This window comes from Canis lupus, chromosome 9 (assembly GCF_003254725.2).
Source record: "Canis lupus dingo isolate Sandy chromosome 9, ASM325472v2, whole genome shotgun sequence".
Lineage (NCBI taxonomy): Eukaryota > Metazoa > Chordata > Mammalia > Carnivora > Canidae > Canis > Canis lupus.
The window spans coordinates 17196678-17219858 of NC_064251.1; the positions used below are offsets into that span (position 1 = coordinate 17196678).

The 23181-nt window shown below is 35.6% G+C and overlaps 1 protein-coding gene across 14 annotated transcripts in view; it reads right to left on the reverse strand.

The window, feature by feature from the left end:
* The window catches only part of CDC27 (cell division cycle 27), a 70566-nt gene that overhangs the window by 27041 nt on the left and 20344 nt on the right, over positions 1-23181 (reverse strand). For 7 of the 14 annotated variants that reach the window (XR_003131813.3, XM_025436549.3, XM_025436543.3 and 4 more), the window contains exons 3-9: positions 16464-16611; positions 14779-14904; positions 11216-11313; positions 10319-10473; positions 10007-10218; positions 8927-9041; positions 5695-5828 (exon numbers count right to left, since the gene is read on the reverse strand). Coding sequence is in view for 13 of the 14 variants with exons in the window: in XM_025436549.3 (XP_025292334.1) it covers positions 5695-5828; positions 8927-9041; positions 10007-10218; positions 10319-10473; positions 11216-11313; positions 14779-14904; positions 16464-16611 (988 nt within the window). In the remaining variant the exon portion in view is untranslated. The remainder of the gene's footprint in view (positions 1-5694; positions 5829-8926; positions 9042-10006; positions 10219-10318; positions 10474-11215; positions 11314-14778; positions 14905-16463; positions 16612-23181) is intronic. The other 7 variants (XM_025436552.3, XM_025436545.3, XM_025436551.3 and 4 more) reach the window with 3 other exon arrangements.

Below are 23181 nucleotides of genomic sequence, written 5' to 3' on the forward strand. Positions count from 1 at the left end.
GTTTCAAAGGGCAATTTGACACAAGAAAAAATGTCCCAAGTCTGACAGCCATTAGGAAAATAAAGCAGGATTCTGAGTGAGTTTGAAACATTGGTCAAAGCACATGAAATATATTCATCTCTTTATAACTTGCATCTGTTTAACTAGGAGTTTGAGAATGAGAGGAATGTGCTCTAGAATCAGACTGTTGAGGTTTGAAATCAAGTTCTATCACTTATTACCTATGGGATTATGTGCCAGTTATATTAAACACTTTTTAAGAAAGTTTTCATAGGGGCACTTGGATGGCTTGGTCAGTTTAGTGTCTGCCTTTGGCTCAGGTTGTGATCTTGGGGTCCTGGGATGGAGCCCCACATTGGGCTCCCTGATCAGCAGGGAGTCTGCTTCTGCTTCTACCTCTGCCTCTCCCTTTCTGCCCCTGCTCATGCTTGCTCTCTGTTTCTCAAATAAATAAAATCTTTAAAAAAAATTAAAAGTTTTGTAAATAGTATCATTTCATGGCTTTGTAATAAAATATGATACTAGTTATAAGAAGATGCCTTGGAAAGAATATGAAAATGATTTCTAGAGGTTAATATATGTAGAGAAAATGATGACATACAAACTTTTTGGGAAGATTTAGCTAAGAGAACTACACTATTCTAATCATTGCTAAAAAAACAACTTTCCAAAAACAAGAACAGAATTCCATTGCCAATTATAATGGAGTAAAATGGACCAGATTTATTATCTCATCTTAAACAAATATCACACCGAAAAAAAATATATGAAACAATGCTTTTTAGACATTGGACAGCAAACATATATGCTGAGGAGAATTCTGAAGCCACAGTGTGTTCAGGTCTCACTTTTTACGTTCCGTTGGGTATGACAAGAGTTGAAACACAAATAGAACTTGTGGACTTCCTGCGTGGAGAGGAAAATGATGAGACTTCCAGGAAGTGAAGGCAGCTAGAAGATGCAGGTCAGAGTACTAAAAAGGGGAGAGTTACAAAGAAGGAAAGCTTCAAAGATTTACAAGAAGTTTTCCTAGAATCTTTAGTTGAAACTGAGTAGTGCAACTGTTTGAGTGTGTTATAATAAAGTTTTCATCTGGTCTCTGTCCTAAATTCTTGAGAAGCAGCTTCTAAAAGCTTAGAATTAAAAAAAAAAAAAAAAGCTTAGAATTTCTCAAGTGATAGTGTCTTTGTTCTTCATGGTGGGCCCCAGAGACCATGCTTGAGATTATGCTAATCAAACGACCTATAGTGGGACCTCAGATAGTTTCAGGATACTGGGCTGGCCATGTTGGAAAGATCAACCACTGATTAGAGGGTTGAAGCTCTGAGGTAGGTGTTAACAGCCTGACCTTCTCCAGAAGGGGAGGGTGGCTGGAGTTTGAGTTAAATCACATGGCCAGTGACATCTGTCATGCCTATGTAATGTAACTCCAATAAAAACTTTTGACTACCAAAACTCAGTTGAGCTTCCTGGTTGGTGAACACACTGATGTGCTAGTGAGGTGACACATCTCACCCAGGGAAAGGACACAGAAACTGTGTTCAGGACCTCCCAGACCTCATCCCAAGAGTCTCATTTGTCTGGTCCTGATTGGTATCCTCTATAATAAAACTATGTATAGAACTTTCCTAGATTCTGTGAATTTTTCTAGCATATTAAACCTGAGGGGGTAGCAAGAACCCTCAAACTCGTAGCTAGTTGGTCAGAAGTGAAGGCGGCCCAGAGAACTCCTAAATAGGCAGCTGACAAGTCAACAATTTTGATAAGTCTTCCTGGGACTATGATCTTAGCCTGCAGAGTCTATGCTAAGTCTGGGTAATTAGTACCAGTACTTATTACTGTATTACAGTGAAGAAAACTATCTGAATCTAGAGAAGAATTACTGGAAAGGAGCTGGCCAAGCTCACCCTGGGCTGGGAATAGCTCATATTTTCAATAGCCAAAATGAAGAAACGTCATACTCAACAGTTCACTGAGTAGAGTTCTCAAAAGATACTGCCTCAATAGTGCGACAAAATTAGTCGACTTAAGGCTATGCTTCTCCTACCTAACAAAACTTAAAAATCAAGAACTGGAAGGAATATATTGTTACAAGTGACTTAACTGCCTCCAAGATGAAACAGAAATACTTAGAAAATAGTCCAGTCTATTGTTTACTCAACAATGTAAAATTTCCAATAACTGGCATCAAAAGAGAAAAATACTAGGCCTATAGAGAAACTGGCAAATATAACCTATAATGAACAGGAAAAAAAAAAACCCATAAAAAAAAACAGACCCAGAAATAACACAGTAAGACAGTAGACAAAATCATTAAGAGTTATTATATTTACATATATTTTTTAATTTTATTTATTTATTCATGAGAGACATGGAGAGAGAGGCAGAGACACAGGCAGAGGGAGAAGCTGGTTCGCTGTGGGGAGCCCAATATGGGACTCGATCCCAGGACCCCAGGATCACGCCCTGAGCCAAAGGCAGATGCTCAACAACTGAGCCACCCAGGTGCCCCCATTAGGAGTTATTATAGATATACTCCATATGCTCAAAAAGATAGAAGAAAGAATGAGCATGTTAAAGGAGAGAACCAAATCAAACCTCTAGAGATGAAAAATAGAACATCTGAGGGTAAAAATATCTATATATTTATATCCTGGGTAGGGTTAATAGCAGATTAGATACTGCAAAAGAAAAGATTAATTAATGTGAACATATAACCATAAACACTATCCAAAATGAAACAAAGGAAAAAGACTGAAAACAAAAATGAACACGGCTGATCTATGGGAGACAATCTCATGGTCTAATATACACGTATGTGGTGTCCCAAAGGAAAGAGGACATGACTAGCAAAAATACTTGAAGGAATTAGAAAAAATGAGCTAAATTTGATAAAAATATGAACTCACAGATCCAAGAAGCTCAACCAATCTGTAGTCTAAGGAAAAGGAAGACTAAATAAGAGCACATCATGATCAAAGAACTCAAAATCCAAGGTAAAAAGACAATTGTAAAACTGTCGGAAAAGAGATGGGTTACATACTGAGGAACAAAAATGAGAATGACAGACTTGTCAGAAACAATACAAGCTAAAGATAGCAGAACATCTTTTTTTTTTTTTTTTTTAAGATTTTATTTATTTATTCATGAGAGACAGAGAGAGAGAGAGAGAGAGAGAGAGAGAGAGAGAGAGAGCCAGAGACACAGGCAGAGGGAGAAGCAGGCTCCATGCAAGGAGCCTGACGCGGGACTCGATCCCCGGCCTCCAGGATCAGGTCCTGGGCTGAAGGCGGCGCTAAACCGCTGAGCCACCGGGGTGCCCAAGACAGCAGAACATCTTTAAAGAAAAAACTACACACAAGAATTCTATATCCAGTGAAAATATTTCAAAAACAAAACCAAAGGTGAAATAAAAATCTCTTAGACATACAAAAAGTTGAAAAAATTCATCACCAGCAGACTTCAACTAGAAGAAATTTTAAGTCTTTCAAGATGAAGGAAAGAGGACACCAAATTGAAATATGAACCTATAGAAAGAAAGAGCACCAGAAATACTAAATATGTGGGTACATTTCTTTTTCCTATTAAAAAAACCCCCAAAACTCTCTATAAGATAACTATTTAAGGGAAAAGCTGTAACAATGCACTATGGGGTTTACACACATAGAAGTAAAATATATGGCAACAGCAGCATAAAGATGGGGAAAAGAGCATGAAAGTATACTGTTACAAGGTTTTATACTACATAATGATATGGTACATTACTTGAAGGCAGATTTGGTAAGTTAAAATGTATACTATAAACACTAAAAAATCCTCTAAAAAGACAAAATAGGGCAGCCCCGGTGGCTCAGCGGTTTAGCGCCGCCTTCAGCCCAGGGCATGATCTTGGAGACCCAGGATCAAGTCCCACGTCGGACTCCCTGCATGGAGCCTGCTTCTCCCTCTGCCTGTGTCTCTGCCTCTCTCTCTCTCTCTGTGTCTGTCATGAATAAATAAATAAAAATCTTAAAAAAAAAAAAAGACAAAATAAAGAGTAAAATTGTTAATAAGGTGATATTATGGTTGAACTGTGTTTCCCCAAAAAATATATTGAAGCCCTAACCCCCAGTACCTCTGAATGTGACTTCTTTGGATGCAGGGTCTTTGTAGATGTAATCAGGTTAAGATGAGGTCATTTAGGGTGAGCTCTGATTCAGTATGACTGGTGTCCTTATAAGAAGAGGGAAATTTGGATATAGAGACACACGGGGAAAGGGAAGATGGCCATGTGAAGACAGAGGCAGATACTGAGATATGCTCCCACAAACTAAGGAACGCCTGGGGCTACCAGAAACTAGAAGAGACAAGGAAGGATCTTCCCTTGGAGGCTTCAGAGGGAGTATGACTCTGTCAACACCTTGATTTTGGATTATACCTTTTTTTTTTTCTTAAGATTTTATTTATTTATTTGAGAGAGAGAGCTAGAGAGTACAAGCAGGGGGAGGGGAGTAGCAGAGGGAGAAGCAGTTCCCCACTGAGCAGGGAGCCCGATGTGGAGCTTGAACTCAGGACCCTGGGATCATGACCTAAATTGAAGACAGACTGAACCACCCAGGCACCCCTGGATTATAGTTTCTACAATTTTAAGTGAATAAACTTATGTTGTTTTAAGCCATTCAGTTTGCAGCACTTTGTTATGGCAGCTGTAGAAAACTAAGATAGGCAATAAAGGAGATAAAATGGAATCAGTAATAATATTAAAAACCCACAAAATTATCACTAAAGTTAATACATTTCTTTAGCTTTAAGTGAAACATATAATTCTGTATTTTATGTTTATATATATTCTTTAAGATTAGTATTTACTCAGCCTGTATGATGTTTTTCTGTAGGAGGCCTCAGGCTCCTCCTCATAACTGAGCCCTAGACAATCCTGGTCACCTGTCTGTGAGCTGGCACTCTTTTGAGACTTACCACCCTGGCATTTCAGAAATATTGAGACCTTTTAGATAGTCAAAGTATATATATGTGTGTGTCTATTTTAAGGGTTATGGTACACGTTCACTATTTTAGGAGACAGAGTTGTATCATTCTTTTCATACGTTAGCTATGGTTTGTTTTTGAGAGGTTGAACAGGAAAAGGAAACCCTATTTAACACCATTTCTGTGTGTCACTGGATTCATTATTTAAAGATTTATCAGAAGATTAATCTTATGATCTGTGTACAGAAGTGCATAATAGGGGAAGGGGAGAATGAAACCTAACTGTACTTGACTAATGAAAGTCATGTAAGGAGAAGAAAATTATTTTGGTGGAGTGTTCAGAATATCTAGTTTAAATAAATTCATGAGTCAATTAGAGTAAAATAAAAAGACATTTTGGTTACCTTTGTCTTGACTTGTATTAAAATACTCAACTAAAAATTACACTATTCTTTTCAGTAAGCTTGAAATTTCTTTAAGATTTTATTTTTAAGTAATCTCTGCACCCAACGTGGGACTCGAATTTACAACCCCAAGGTCAAGAGTCACACACACGCTCTATCAACTGAACCAGCCAGGTAGGTGCCCCTAGAAATTTCTAATTTGACATATTCAAAATTTATAATAGTCATTCTAGAATTCTTGCAAGAGTCAAAACCTGCCCAAAGTGAGTAATGTTTTATAGCAAGAAAAGCCAACAACATAAAATAATGAAACCATAATAAATACCTTGTTTGTGGGCCAGAACTTTGTGTTTGTGCAACAAGAATTGGAGTTACCTCTCGACTATTTCCACTCTGTGAGAAGACAGATTTTGTTCCAGTTTGGCCGATTCTGGCAACAGACTGTAAAACACAAAAAGTCTAAGGTTTGTGAATTATAAATTGCACTGAAAATGGTAAAAGACACCATGATGCTGCTATCTACTTTTCCTAATTCAAGATTTCATAATATATACTGTCATCTGAAAACACAAATTGTCATTATTATTTTTTTAAAGATTTTATTTATTTATGAGAGACACACAGAGAGAGAGAGAGAAAGAGAGAGAGAGGCAGAGACATAGGCAGAGGGAGAAGCTGGCTCCCTGTGGGAAGCCTGATGTGGGACTCAATCCTAGGACCCTGAGATCACGCCCTGAGCCAAAGGCAGATGCTCAACCACTGAGTCACCCAGGCACTCAATTATTGTCATTATTAATGTCAATTAATATATTAGGGTTAACATCAAGCTATTTCCTCATTTTAACCTCAGTATTTTTATCTTTATACTATCCTTTCATTTTTCACTTTAGTTTTTAAGGAAAAACTCAAACTTCCTGAAAAATTCCTAAAAAGCCAATTATTACACATTTTCCAGGGAGGCTAAGTGTTACAAGAATTTGTTGTTGTTGTTGTTAACAAGAATTTTAAGACAGCTGCTACTCTTAAGATTTATGATCTCAGGGCAGCCTGGGTGGCTCAGTGGTTTAGCACCTGCCTTCGGCCCAGCACGTGATCCTGGGGTCTTGGGATCGAGTCCCATGTCGGGCTCCCAGCGTGGAGCCTGCTTCTCCCTCTGCCTGTGTCTCTGCCTCTTTCTATCTCTCTCTCTGTCTCTTGTGGATAAACAAATAAAATCTAAAAAAAAAAAAAAAAAAAAAAAGATTTATGATCTCAGATTTATGATCTAATATAAAAAAATAATACACTAAGATTTTATATCCCTTCTTTGACACTTAGCAAGGATATTCTATAGTAGTTCAGAGGAATAAAATTAAAAAAATTACCTGATCATTTCTCACATCCTAAGCATATTGCTCCTAGAATGAACACTTCTTTCTAGTGCGTTGAATTTTTCATTAATTGGTCTCTGTTCACTTGGAGGAGAAAAAAGACTTTCCTGCCCCTCTGTCTTTTCTTTTCCTTTTTTTTTTTTTTTTTTAAGATTTTATTTATTTATTCATGAGAGATACAGAGAGAGAGCAGGGAGCCCAACATGGGACTCAATCCCGGGTCTCCTGGATCAGGCCCTGGGCTGAAGGCAGCACTAAACCACTAAGCCACCTGGGCTGCCCCTCTCTGTCTTTTTGTTTTCCCCCTCTGTCTTTTCTAATTTATCACCTGACTTCTATTCATTTTCATCACTTGGCTTGTTTATTTTTTAAAAAGATTTTATTTACTTGACACAGAGAGAAAGAGCACAAGCAAGGAGAGCAGCAGGCAGAGGGAGAGGGAAATGCAGGCTTCTTGCTGAGCAGGGAGCCCCATGTAGGGCAGGATCCCAGAACCCTGAGATCATAACCTGAGCCAAAGGCAGATGCTTAACCAACTGAGCTACCCAGGCGCCTCCTCTTGGCTTCTTTATAAAATAATCTGTGACTGTTACACAAATGGATATTTTTAATTTTTTTACTACCAGATAATTTTCTTCAAAATTATTCTCCAAAATCTATTTACTTTGATAGCCACTGTACATAATTCTCAAAATTTATATAATAACTTATAATAACTAAGTTTCTCACCAGATATGAAAGCCTTATTTTAGTCTTTCCTGTATTCAACGTCACTGATCATGCCCTCCTTTTTGAAACTGTGTATAACTTCCAAAATAGCATGGTATCTTGATTATTTGTCCTATCACTTCATTTGCAGGCCCTTTTTCCTTCCACTGTTTTAAATTAAATATGCTTTGTGTTCCTCCACTATTCTCTTTTCCTAAGAGAGGCTGCCTATTTCAACAGCTTTAATTATTATTTCTATCACCTATTTCTATCATATTCTTTCCTCAACGACTAACTATCCACTAATTATTTTCATCTAATTTACCACTACCTCAAAATTAAACTTTATAATCCTTCCTCCTCTTCATCTCCCAAATTGGGACCTGTATATTCACCTAAGGGACAATTCTGGCCCTTTCTTACTTAACAAAGATCTATGTACTGTACACAATATTCAGTTTGATATTTTTAATTGATACTACATGCAGACTACAAGTACAACTTTCCTGTGAATGTCTTGTACTAGGGTAAGAAGAGAACAGGGACAGAAGAGGATGAGACAGCAAGTGGCTTGAAATCACCTACCGATCACTGACTAACTTGTCCTTGATTGCTATGGCTTGCATGGTTTTGGCCCACTTCACCTACCACACTAATTACTATCCTACTATGTCTTCTTATAATTGTAATAAACCAATTTCAACAATTATACTTTCCATAGCTGCTCTTAAAAATGAGATTTAAGATAATTCACACATTAAGTACTTTGCAGCCCTTTTTTACTAGTCTTGGAGTTTCTATTATTACTATTATTTCTATTAAGGAGCTATTACAGAAACAAAAGTTCACAGATGCTAAGGAATTTTTGGAGTCAAAAAACCAAGAACATATATCTAGGAGGGTAAAGGCTTTATGTCAGTCATATACTAGTATGACTTATTTCGCTTCCATTTCTTAAACATCTATTAAGGATGGCAAAAGGCATTTTACAATACATAACCTAATTTCTCACAGAAACCCTGTACCACAGACCTGTTTCAAACAAATGGCACTTTGACCTCTAATGCCATGGACCTATATAAAAGAACAGTACTTAAAAAGTCTCAAAACTTGTTTTTCTTAATAATGGCAGGTATAATTTCTGTTATTTATATTCAAAGTGATAGAAACCATTTTAATTCTGTTTAAAAAAGGGGGGGGGATCAAAAGTAAAAATCTGAGTGTTTATTTCGCTACATGCTGAAATAAAGTATACTTGTGAGTTACAATCTTACATGGCCAAAGAGCAACCAGCTTTGTGTCTCCTACTACAACTGGCAGCTTGTGACAATGATGATCTTCTTTTACATTTAGATCAACAACTCTAAGGTGACAATCCTTATATAAAGTCAGACTCTCTCTGAAATTGCTTTTAACAGGTTGGAATTTTAAATGAATTTCTTTCATCAACATCAAAATTGTATTTCACATGGAAAATACCTTTTTTGAAGGGGCTCCAGTAGATGGCACGTCAATTACAGAAGATGTATTAGTGTAGTTTTGTAAATAGGATCCATCTCCAGGACTTGGGGTTTCTAATGGCAAAATCCCAAAACTGAGAAGAGGTTGAAATCAAGGTGTCAAAAAGTCATCAAGGCATATATAAAGCAGCAGTATACTTAAATTAGAAGGTCTAAAAGGAAGAGAATGGCAAATCAGTCTTGGGGGCAGTGAGGATCTGAGGGGCAGATTTAAAATAAGCTGTGAATGTAGACTACTCCACCCACCATAACTAAATTAAAAAGAAAAAAAAATCAAACAAGGAACTAAATTGAGCAACAACTACTGATCTCAGGAGATTTATTGGAAATAAAGAAGAATGGCTTTGTAAAAGCAAAGATCCAAATGATCAAATTATTTCAAATTCTTGGGATTTATACACTGTTACAGACAGTCTCTAGAGACTACTGAATCCATTTGTGGATTCAGTGAGTTGTTGTAATCTCATGGTCATGGTATTTTAGTTAACTCTCTGGCCCCAGGATCCAATTCATAGCATTTATTCTAGCACAGAATTTTTTATTATGACATTTTTGGGTATGTATCCTCTGGGCTGGGTTCCTGTATTTATACATGCATATACTTCTAATAATTTTGACAAAATATTTCCTATTGATAGGTGTCAATTCTTCTGTGGTTTGGAAAACAGCACTTTAACAGTAACCACTGCTGTCACTGATTATATCATAAGCATTCCAACATTTCAAAGGTTCACTGCTATTCACTGATGCACAGCCAAAAAAGATAGTATCTTTTAACACACAGACTAGCTGAAGAAGACATATTGAGGAGTTTTACATTTTTCTCCAATATTTAGTATTAAATTTTTTATCACAGGTGGTGTATTTCTTTTACTTCATTTTCTGAAAACAGAATAGGTCCATTATTGACTTACTAAATGCTTCTATTTTCATGACGATTTATAAGTTGCTGTTCATATTAATTGATTTCTAATCATATGAATTATTACAGATCATTTAATATTATAGCACACTTTAAAGTATTTTTTGTTTGTCTTACCTTGGGGTTAATGGGCTAAGAGCAGCTGGTCCTCCTAATAAGCTTCGACCAGTTTTTGGTTTATTTTGAACCTGTTTAGATAATATGGAAGTTCCTGTTCCAAGAGGGACAGTATCTGGTGAAATTACAGCTGAATCAATGTAAGACACTGAGGAATCTGTATTCAAGGAGTACTTTGAATTGGACGATTCTAAATTCAGTCTGTTTAATTCCTGAAACAGAAAATTTCTACCATGTCATTTATGATACATTATTTAGTTTATTCTTTTCTGTTTTTCATAATAGTTGAATACTAGTATATGATACACTTACAATTGTGTCTTGAGGTGTTTCTGTAAGAACGGTCTCAGGCTGTCTGTGAGATAAACTATGATTAGATACTAGTGTTGTACATGAGCTGGGCAGACAGTTGCTAAAGTTCTGTAAAGATGTTAATTTAAATGTTTGGTCAGGATCTGGCTTTTCACCTGTGAAGCAGAAAAAAAAATATGCCTCTGAGGATATGAGGATTAATATTTTTTTTCAGATATGCATAAATCAGTGAAAATAAGGCCTTATAAAGTTTTAAAGTTCTCCTTTCTCAGCTAATCAAATTTACCTCCTAAAAGCCCATCTATCAATTTATTATAAAAATTTACCCCTCAGATAAAGCTATAAATTTAGAAATTAAACTGAACTATAATAACACTAATTTTTAATATAACAATTCATAAGAAAATGCAGATTTCTGTGTTTGTTTTAAAGCAGAAAGCAACCAGATCTCACCTGACTCAAGGTAAGGAGTGATGGTCAAGAATTGAAACCCAACAGACATTATAGTTTTAAGCACTTCCATGTACATATAACACAATGTTTTAAAATTATCCTTTTTGCATCCTAGAGCACATATACTAGGATACTCTTTCCCCATACTCTCCAGGTCTTATTTACCTAACAGTTTCTGCTCTGGGCAATCTATTATTTTCTTTCCTTACCTAAAAAGCTATTTTGGCTAGTGTTATACTCACAATTAAACTCATTCTAGAGGACACAAGGTCACATCATTTCTTAAACATGATTCTATTATCTTATTTCTTGTTCTCAATTTTAACAGCCTTTAGCTCTGAAAAATATTTTTCTTATGAATAATTTTATCACTCTCCAAAAATTAAGGAGGAGGAAAAAAGAATAAGTAGGGGAACCCTCCCCTAGCCACCTCTATAAACCTACCTATTTCACATAATGATTCAAAGGGGGACCAGAGGAAAGGATTTAAACTAAGGCTCTTTTGGTAACATTCTGATCCTTTGGCAAGCCGATCTGTCTTGCTGTAAAGACAAACAAATAGATTAGACAAGCTACACAACCCAAAACACTATGAAGAAATTTTTGATACAAAAATTAAGGTAACTCTTATATATGTATTTGTACAAACATATTTAAATTCTGAGAGTACTCTTCTTGATGCTTCCCTAAATTACCAGGTTCCCCTTCTTACCATTCTTCTATCTCTATTATTTAGGGCAGTTCAAATGAAAAGTCTGGTGAAAGCAAGCAGAACATGAATTGAATGAAATACTAGCCTAATAAACTGTTATTGCCTTCTTCAGGCAGAATTAAAATAGCTTTTGGTTTCCTGTCAGATGCTAGAATTACTGAAGGAGAGGTGGATAATACCCAAATATTTCAGCCTTATTCTTAATTTTTAATGTAATATCCCAGTGGTAATTTTGGAAGTAACTTAAATGCTTTAAACATAGCATATCTAAATGATCAGATTTTCTAATGAAGTAGAAAATGGCAAATGGCAAAATCCCAAAACTGAGAAGAGGTTGAAATCAAGGTGTCGCTTTTTTTTAGGTTTTATTTTTTTAAGTAATCTCTACTCTCAGTGTGGGGCTCAAACTTACAATTCTGAGATCAAGAGTAGCTCTTAATGAAAAAAGTTTCCCAAAGAATTGGGGTGAAAAAATTATTAAGATGGTACTGGTACCATCTAAGAACAAGACTTACTACTGGTTGTATCCTAAACATAGAAGTATTATGAGAAAAAAAAAAAGTCTCATGAGCTACTATAGACAAAAAGACCAGTAAAGAGACAAAAAGATATTCTAATAAGCTATAGCTACAAAACCACAACAGGTATGTATCTAGATTACTGGGTGCAGTTTTGGTCATAAAACAGGCACATGACAGCTGAAATGAAAAGCCATGTTTTTGGAGCAGAGTTTTCCCCCACTGGATATATAACCCTTTAATATTTATGATGAATTAAAGGGACCCTTCCTTTATTCTTTCAAAGAGAGGAGGGAAAAAAAACCCTCATGGTTAGGGCCTGATTCAACTGTATCTTCAAAACTTGTTAATAATCTTGTTTAAAAATAATTAGTAATACATATATTTTTAAACACTTTTTTGGCTTTATTAACCTTTATTTGAAATAATTTTAGACTCATATACAAGTTGCAAAAATAGAATTCCCAGGTACCCTACATCCAGCTCCCTCAATGACAAAAATCTGACATAACCACAGCACAGTTATCAAAACTGGGAAATTGACAATAGCATAATAACTGTAAACTAAACCACAGACTTTATTTGGATTTCAGCAGTTCTTACATGCACTCATTTGTTTATGAAAAGTTTTGTGAAATTTTATTGTGTAATCACCATCACAATCAGGATACAGAACTGTTCCAACAGCCCAGAGAAACTCCACAGCTGCCTCTGCACAGCCACACTTGCCTCAATTCTACTCTCTGATCTGACAACCACTAATCTGTCTCTATCATAATCCTATCATATCTATGTTTTATGATAAATTTTGTTGCTCCGCATCATCAGCACTTGGTATTGTCCAGTTATTTTAGCCATTCAAACAGGAGTGCAGTAGTTTCTAACAGTGTTTTTTACTTGTCTTTCCTTGAGAGCTAATGATTTGGTGTATCTTCTCATGTGCTTACTTACCATCCATATATCCTCTTTGGTAAAATGTTCACTCAAATATCTCACCCATATTCTAATTAATTTCCTAATTTCTAAATTTCTTATTATTGGGAATTCAAGAGACAAATCTGTTTCTACCAAGTCTTCCCTACTTAACATTTTACCCCTCCCTTCTTAATCAGGTAGAACTGATTATTCCCTCCTTCGGACAAAATACTGCTCAAATTTTAATCACAGCATTTTTATTGTGATGATAAAAACTTACAAACTTTTGTTTATTGCTTCTCCCCTATTATAAATCTCTGAGGGCAGGGACTGTGAGTTAATTATCTTTATATTCCCAGTGCCAAGTACTGTGTCTAGCCATAAATGGAGGATGGACCTCAAAATTTCTTGAATAAATGACAAGAATAATCATAGTCGCAGGAACTAAAATTCATTACTCCAAGTCCTTTTATTTATTTATTTTATTTATTTATTTTTTAAAAGCCATGAGCCAAGGACCGAGCACAGCTTTTTTATTTTTTATTTTTTAAATTTTTATTTATTTATGATAGTCACACACAGAGAGAGAGAGGCAGAGACACAGGCAGAGGGAGAAGCAGGCTCCATGCACCGGGAGCCTGACGTGGGATTTGATCCTGGGTCTCCAGGATCACGCCCTGGGCCAAAGGCAGGCACTAAACCGCTGCGCCACCCAGGGATCCCCCTCCAAGTCCTTTTATTAAGATAAATGAAGACATTGATATTATATCTTTACTTACTCCTGTTCTCAAAAGAGTGGTGTCATCTGAAAATGAGGCCCAAAATTCAGCCAAAGAATTTATTCTGTTCAAAAAGGCATTTTCAAGGTTTTTAAAAAACTATTCAAACTAGCCTCACTTTTATCTTAAATAGACAAGCAATTCTCAACCATTTCTCCTATAATATGTAACAGGTGACATTTATACATGCAATACACTCCCATGGGTAGTTTGAACATTTCCTGTTACCTAACTATATCTCTACCCTCTACTCCCCAACTCAAACAGTATTTCAGAATAGAAATCATTGTGAACAATATTATAGTGATGACTTTGAATTCATTCTCACTTGCTTTCAAAAGACTAAATTTAAATAAATGTAAAGAAACTTTAAATACATTTAAAATTCTTTGCAAATTGCTATTATTTCAACTACCATTATAGGAAATTTCTTATGACATGCCTCAAAATTAGGATGGCAAACCAGATGGGAATTGCTATTTTATTTATTACTAAAACTTGCGTTCAGTCTTTGTTCTAAGGAGATGTAATATTTAATATAAAAGAGAAAACTTTACTCATTTCTTCTTTTTCCTCAGTGGATCACATGAAAATATTCTCCTCACCCAAGGTAAACCCATATGTACATTCAATTATTAGGTAGTGCTGCTGTAGCTACTATCATTAAGGCAAAGTGGATAGTCAAAAATGGGATCAACATCTCTACTACTTTATAGGTTTTTTTTTTTTTTTAAGATTTTACTTATTTATTCATGAGACACACAGAGAGAGAGAGAGAGAGAGAGAGAGAGAGAGAGGCAGAAACATAGGCAGAAGGAGAAGCAGGCTCCATGCAGGGAGCCTGATGTGGGACTCGATCCTGGGACTCCAGGATCACGCCCTGGGCCGAAGGCAGGTGCCCAACTGCTGAGCTACCCAGGCAGCCTTACTACTTTATAGTTTTAACAAGGTCAAAGAACTAAAAGACTGGTGTACTCTTCAGCCAAGTGCTGTTTGATAAACATGGATAATATAAGTTTTTTTAAACCACAAAGACCTAGTACTAGAAACAATCTTCAGGTAATTTGATTCGTTCTTACTTACCAATATACATGTCCCAACAACGAAAGAGTAAAGCAAGCTGAATCACCAAACTCAGTAACAATATCATCATGGCTTTTCTGCTTATTAAACACTCCACCAGATAAGATCTGTTCCCCTTCTGCAAGCCTTTAAAACACAAATTTACAGATTAACAAATGTCAGTATAAAAAGTACTGTGTGTAAAGACATTCTTTATTATCAATGTACTTCCTAATATGGAAACAGATAAAGTAAAAAGTCCATGGCACCTTTAGAACAGCAACAACTATGTATTTAGAATAATTTGGAGACTGGAAATTTATGATCTTAAAATTCCAGTCTTGCCTTTAAAAACAGAACCAGATAAATTTAGTCTCTGTATGTACAAATGTAGTCTGAGCAACATACACGTATTACTCATATCCAAAGAAATGGAAGGCCATTATACAGGGGGAAAATGTGGATGGTTCTTCATTAACAGATGTGGTGGTCCTTTTTAGTTCTATAATTTCTTGAAATAGGAATTGGCAAGCAAATTAAACAAGACTAACAGATTTTAACTAAAAACTGCATACTTAATGGTCTCATTTTTAGGTTTATATTTGTCAATTATGTTTTCTTGATATAGAAAATCACAAGTGTTACCCAAGGCAAAAAAAAAAAAAAGACCTGACTTCTCTATATGTTTTTAGCATATCAGAGTTTGTAATGGTTTCTGTTCTAAAGTTTTTTTCAAACATCATGTGGAAAACCCTCATGTAAGTTTACACAGCATATCCTAAACACAAAAGGTGATATCTACAGTTCTTTTACTGTCAGTGGGACTTTTAAAAAACCATGACTACTTGTGAATAGGTAAGAATGTCTAAGGTTAAGAACTGACTTAAGAAACTAGCTAATTAAATAAAATTTTTAAGAATTTAACATTAGAACCTTTGGAGTAAAAATAATTCAGTAACAAATGTTTCAGAAATTTTATAAATATTTTAGCTAGCTTTAACTTAAAAAGTCATCAATTAGACAATAGACAAATACAATAGTTATTATTAGTCTGGGAAGACCTCATTAGGCTTATTTGTGTCCTCTCACTATAAAACTACAAACTAAATTCACTTACAGCCTTTTACAATTATTCCATCTCTTTCAGCACAGAAGAGTTTAATATAAGATAACTACCTACATCTATAGCTGCCTCCAGATTCAGAATAGGGACAGCTGACTTGATTTAACAGTAATGTTCAAAGTAAGTGTTCTCTTGAATCTGCCCCCTTGCTTCAAAGGGATAGGAGTAGTGGTTCCCAAATAGAATGATCTTGAAAGGCAAATAATTATACAGCTACTTAGACACAACGAAGTGTTAATCTCAGGTGAACAGGTAAAGAGGTTTTCAGGCTTATTCCATTTGAAAGCAAAGAAAGGAAATAATACTTCAGATAATTCTGGAAAATGCTAGTAATCAGTTATAACTTAAGTTTCTTCAGAGTTAAATTCTAATATTTATTACCATAACAATGAAATCGCTCCATAACAAAAATGATAATGCCATAGGCAACAGTATAAACATTTTAAGTTATTGAAACAGACAAATCTCTACTACCAAATAAGAGGGGAGAAAGGGAGTCAGAGTTTAATCTATCAAAAGGATTTTATCCAAAATTCTACAGTGTAAGTAAACAAAATTAGATAGAAAAGATTTAAAAACTTACTTGCTGAGATCAACACAACATTTTGCAAGCAGGTATTTACACTGCGGTGTAGTACAACTGTGTCCTTTCAAGAGTCTATATGCTTTATATGCCTTTCCTGAGCGGTAATAACAGGTTGCCAATAAAAACAAGGCTTCCTCTGAGTGTACTAAGAGCACATATGAAAAAAAATGGCTATTATTCAGTATGTTGAAAGGTAATCACTGTTTATCTGGTAATAAACAAGTTTAGCAACAAAAAATTAGTCATGTTATTTAATATAAAACAATCATTTATTAATCCAAATTTGAATTGAGAAATACTTTACTGATAGAAATCTTAGCTCCCCAAGTTCTGATTACCTTCTTACAAATAACCAAGGAAATAATACAATGAAGACAGTCATTGTATTTTCTATAAATCCTTAAGAAAAGCATGTGCTTCTGCACACACCTACACACCCACACCTACCTTTAAATAGAATACTACTAAACTGTCTTTCTTTTTGCTAATATTTTTCTAATAGACTCTTTGAGAGAAAAGAAGTTAAATTTCATGAGAGGAAAACTCAGGATTATAAAGCTAATTACCAATCTGAAATTATTTTCTAAATTAAAAAAGGACCAGATTTTTAAAAACACACACTTATTTGTAACACCAAATATACACTAAATTATATTCAAGATAATTTAAGACAAAAGAAAAATTCTAAATTGTGAATACCCACAACACTTAAACACTCAATTGACAAACTTAACACTTCTACAGTGACAATTATTACACTGGCCTGCAATGGCAAGAGCAGAATTATTCAATTTGTTCCCTAGGCTTCATTTAGGAAATTAATGAAATGTGGCATTTCCCCCCCTTATTTACTGTCTCCCAAACTGACCATCACCTCACTTCTATCATTGCAAGCTCCCAACCAATCTAGGTAAGAATCCTTAGAGGAAACAACAAAGGAGAAAGAAAGAAGACAAATCACAAATCTGTGCTTCTAAAAATGGGTTATATGATAATCTCAGTTGGGTTGAGGAATGTTCTAAACCAGTGGTTCTAAAGTGTGGTCCCTCTACTAGCATCAGCATGACTTGGGAGCTTGTTAGAAACAGAAACTCTTAGCTTCATGTTAGAGACACTAAGTCAATAATTCTGGGAATGGGTACTACCAATCTGTGTTGTAACAAACCCTTCAGGCAATTCTGATGCACACTGAAGTTTGAGAATCACTACTCTAGCGGACAAGATAAACTTGTCACATTTTCTTAAAAAGTTGACTTCACTCAAAGTTCAGGATAAAAAAAGGTAATTTGAAAGTTTACTCTTACAAAGGTTCTTTTGGGTCATATATACATGCAAGCAAAAACTAACAAAACCTTTCTTCTCTGGTCTTTTTCATGAAACCCTAGTACAAAAGAAATATGCAATGAATGATATGTAGTAAATGATAAGAAAATCTGGCAACATGTTAATGGAATGTACATAGTAGTAGGGCATCAGAAGCAAAAAAAAAATGAACAGGAAGCTCTATTGCAGTGAGAACAAATTCTTAATTTCACTGAACTCTAAGTGCTAATTCACATAAAATAGAAAGTGTGATTTCTTCTTGATTTTGCAAAGGCCTGGTTTGACTTATAAGTTTTTTTAAAATATTTTATTCATTTATTCATGAGAGACACACAGAGAGTCAGAGACATAGGCAGAGGGAGACTTGATGTGGGACTTGATCCCAGGACCCCAGGATCATGACCCAAGCCAAAGGCAGATGCTCAAGCACCGAGCCACCCAGGTGCCCCTCACTTATGAGTTTTTAAAAACTACTGATTACGCCAACAAAAATGGCTCCCCAAAACTAGTTTTACTTTTAACAATGCTTTATCAAATGTTTTATCAAATATTTTGCTTATAAATATTTGATTATGTTTAGGTCCATTTTCTTTTTTTTTTTTTAAGATTTTATTTATTCATGAGAGACATAGAGAGGCAGAGACATAGGCAGGAGGAGAAGCAGGCTCCCTATGGGGAGCCCAGTGCAGGACTCGATCCCAGGACCCCAGGATCACAACCTGAGCCGAAGGTAGACGCTCAACCACTGAGCCACCCCAGGCATCCCCGTTTAGGTCTATTTTCACTGCAGAAAAATTCCATATAACATAAAGATACCAAATATTCTGTCTGTGATTTTAGTGCCATACTGTAATTACCTTTTTGAAGTGTAATAACTTAAAATCTACCAGTTCAGATGGGAATATGGATTGGAAGTTTAAGCACACCTTAAGGTTAATGAAAGTGTAAGATATTGAAGTAAATCCAGAACCACTTGAAGGGCTATGAAAGACTTGGAGAGACCTGGGTGGTTTTTGAGGCTCCTCAGAAATAACTCAACAGTCCAAAACACTGAACCAGTTGTAGTGTGTTATAATAAAGCTAAAAAGCATACACTATTAACAAAGAGATTTCATCTGAACAGTAACTCCATTGATTGACAGTGGCTGCCTCAGGTGCTAAATTAAAAAAACTTCTAAGGCTGATCATGGCTTAGCTAGTTAAGTGTGCAGAGATCAAAGTAACAGGATGACCTAGAAATAGTTATAGATGTCTGCATGACATTTATTTACCATCCTTCACTTAGAGCCTTAAATTGAAATATGTGATTGGGAATTATATGGTCCATAATATATTTTATAACCAGAAATAAAGTCAACATGGACTCCACAGTCACTCTTGATGTAATACTGAGAAATCAATCATGTACTAGTTAAATTATGGTACATCCATATGATGGAACACTCTCGAGTTGTCAAAAGAAGAAAAAAAGTCACAGAAAGATTTCCAGAATGCATTGTTAAGTGAAAAAAGCAAAAACAAAAAAGAAGTTGTAGAACAGTACTGAAGCTCCTCTTCTTACAGATTAGGCTTCAAAAATTGAAAGGTCATTTTATAGAAGTCCAAAATAATTAAGGGGGTTTAGGCTTGCATCCTCCAGATACATTTCCATCAAATAGGAAGGTGAATTAGTCCCTCAGTGCTTTCAAAGCAGAGAAGACACCTCTTCTTCATGTTGACTTACAATGTAAATGAGCAGCCTTTTCCAAAACGGACTAGTTTTGGCAAGACTTAAAAGTCTGATGAATGAGGATTCTCTAGTCTTGATAAACTCTACAATTACTATACAGAACTGCTTAGAGGTTAGAGTACTCTGCTGTTGTCTTGTCATGAACTCTGACGTCGTGAGTATTCAAAGGGCATAGAATCTATGAAATCATCTATGATTTGTGACACACTTTTCACCTTAATTTTTTTTTTAAGATTTCACTTATTTATTTGAGAGAGAGAGCGCATGCGCACGAGAGCACACAAGCTGAGCAAGAGGCAGAGAGAGAAGCAGACTCCCTGCTGACCAAGAGGCCCGATGCAGGGCTACATACATCCCAGGATCCTGGGATCATGACCTGAGCTGAAGGCAGAGGCTTAACCAACTGAGCCACCCAGATGCCCCACTTTTCATCTTGATTATCTTTTTTAAGTTCTTAAATCAAGGATAGGCAGTACAACACATGTGTTAGAACTATGGACTCTAGACTGCTTGGGCTCAGATTCCAGCACCACCACTTATTAGCTTCATAACTTATGGCAAGTTAGTTTCTTAGTCTCTCAAGTTTTTCATCTGTAAAATAAGGACATAAGAGATACTGATTTTCTAAGGGTGCTACTAGGATTCAATGAATTAACATAAAGAGTACTGAGATAGTACTTGACCCATAGTAAGAGCTGTATGTGCTATTATCAAATTATCTTCGGGTTTCTCCTTAATTGACAATACCTGAGTAGTCATTTGATAGTAATGTGGGTTATACGTACACGGCACTGAGCTACAAGCTCAAATACTTCCATTTCATCACTAACGTTTCTTTTGCTGAAGGATTTCAATTGTCTGGGTGCTGTGCTTTTCAGATGCCACATGATGCATTCCATCCTTTAGAGTCATTTCTATTGTTAAATACCTCATTTACATGTACAACATGAGTATTTTAATATTATTCCCACTTTTTTTCTCTGCAGTTGTTTACACCCTAAATTTCAGTACTAACTCGTTTTATATTTGTTGTATATGACAGGATTAATAACGGTTTAAAATACCTTGAGGCCAGGCATAGAGTAAATAGGTAAGAGGGGTGAAGGAAGGCTTAGAAAGGCTTTTAGTGTTGAAGCGGGGAAAGTGGGCATTTGTAAGGAGAAAGCAGATGGCCAGATTGTACAGGGCTTTGCAAGCTGTCTAAAGATTTAGGGATACATCCTTATAGCAATCAGATAGCTCTGAAGCATTTTAAGAAAGAAAGTAAGGAGAATGGGTTGATTTGGGAAGTGGAAAGAAGAGGCAGGGAAGGATAGATATGGGAAGACCAATTAGGAAGCTTTTCTAGTAAGAGATGTCTTAGATTAGTGTAGGAATGTTATGAATCCAACTTTGTATGCATTGAGGTTGGTGTGTGTGATGTTTGTATGAAACAGCTAAATTAATGCAATGAAACAGTTGAGTCTCAAGTTAAAAAATGTTTGTTGGGAAGACTTGAGTCTTAATCACTAACACATTATAAAAATGAAGACTATCACAATTAAGTAGGATCATCTTTTTCACTGGCAAGCATTTAACTATGCTGGTAAAGGTTAGCTAAGCCAATGGGCCAGATATCCTTTTGGAGGCTCCCCCTCTCCCAATATAACAAGCTGACAGAATTTTTAGACTAGATATATGTATTAAATTCTCCAATAATGACCTAAAAATGAAACCACATCATTAGCAGCATTCTGGATATTTCCACTTAATAATGACCTTAACATAAATTGGTAAATAATTTTTTATTAAATGTTGCCATTTGTAGTCACATATTTCTGTGAGTTTGGGCTCTCAATATCACAGCTAAGACAGAGAAGAGAAACAGATGCTGAACCTTTTACTCTGGTTCACTTCTCTTCAACTAAGCCCAATTTACTGAAATCAACATACCCAGTGCAATTTCTACATCTGGCCCATTAATCATTAAGACAGGTAGAGAACTATTTTATGATAACATAAAATGTATTTATACTTAAACATTTTGTAGTGTAGGATACAAAATCTACATTGAGAGAGAGAATACTAGATTTCAAGCAACTGTGAGCTTTGCACAAGGACCCTCAAGATAACTTAGGGAACACATGTTGACACAATTTCTTCAGCTACTTTTTTCCCTGCTTTTCACCAGTTACATAAAATTGCCAACCCCATATGTTCTCATAAATAGCAATTTTTCATCTTTTCCCAGAGGTCCTAGGCATATCCTTATAAGATAAAATGCACACAAACTTACATCTGGTTAGTTTTCTAAACAAAAATAAATCATCTCGCTCCAAGGACCTATCATATTAATTGTATTAATGTATTCTTTGCCCATATAGTCTAAGGCTGTTTCTGTTTGTTCCTAACCACCCATTTCTATTTATTCCCAACAGCTAAATATATATATATTACAATTAAAAACCTTAAAAAATTTTAGAGGTACTATATGCTATCTATTAGTGCAAGGGGAAAAGCTGAATCTATATTCTGTCCAGCAGTTAATCAATTAGCAATGGAGAAAAACCTAGGTCAAGGAGATCAGGTATTGGGAGTGGGAAGGAAAAATAGGTGCTTACAATGGCAGAAGGGGATATGAAGGGAAATGATAAGATTAGGACAGTTTTTCCAAACAGCAAGTCTCAATTCACTGTGGATTGTGAAATCAATTTAGTGGATATCAACCTGCATTAAAACAACAACAACATCAACAAACACTCAAATAGAAAATATCAGAGTGCATCATATACAAGTTAAAAAAAAAAATCTGACAAGCCACTGTATTAGAATATGCTAGCGGAGAGGAACTTGTAAAAGACTTCCTACGTGCCAGAAACTACAGCTGATTACTATAGTTAGTGCTGAAAACTATCTTGTTAAATAGATATTCTTCTTCCTAATTTAAAGATGAGGAACATTAGGCTCAGAATAACTTCTTACCTAAGAGCAAATGAACATGTGAGTTGACAGTCTCTCTTAGACCATTTTGTCTACACCACAGTCTAGGTAGGCTAACTATGCAACTCTTAGGAGAGAGACAGGAACTAGTGAAATTGAGAAATTATTTCAAGAATTTGGCTTTCAGAGGGTCCTGTCCATCTACTTCTTTAGCCTCATGCTGTATTGAGTGTCTTTTCTTAAAACATAGGAGCTACCACTAGTGGCATGGGAGGCCACTGAGCAAAAGGGCAAACAGGTTATATCTAATATACCAACTCTGATCAATTATTATTGTCAGCCAGCAACTGTGTCAACAAGAATTCCAAGGCTGGTTCAATGGGACTAAGTAGTATGATAGATTAGTGATGTCTATCATAAATCAGAATGACATGTATTTGCTGCCCTTTGTAATGAAAAAGATTTACCACTTACTGCCTGTGAACACTGGTCTCAGTTTCTTCATTTCTAAAATGGCAATAGCAATGTCTATAGTACTGAAAACTAAATAATTAATATTAAGTATGTAGAATACCTAGTACATAGTAAGAAACCAATAAATGGTAGAAGTTATGCTTGTCATTGTTATATTATTATAGTATCTGCTCCTGTTGCACTTAAATTCTAAAATCTTCCCTCACAGAAATTAGAGTTAAACAGTGATTAGGTTCTACAGTTACCTTCGAATAATGAGGGGGTTAGGGG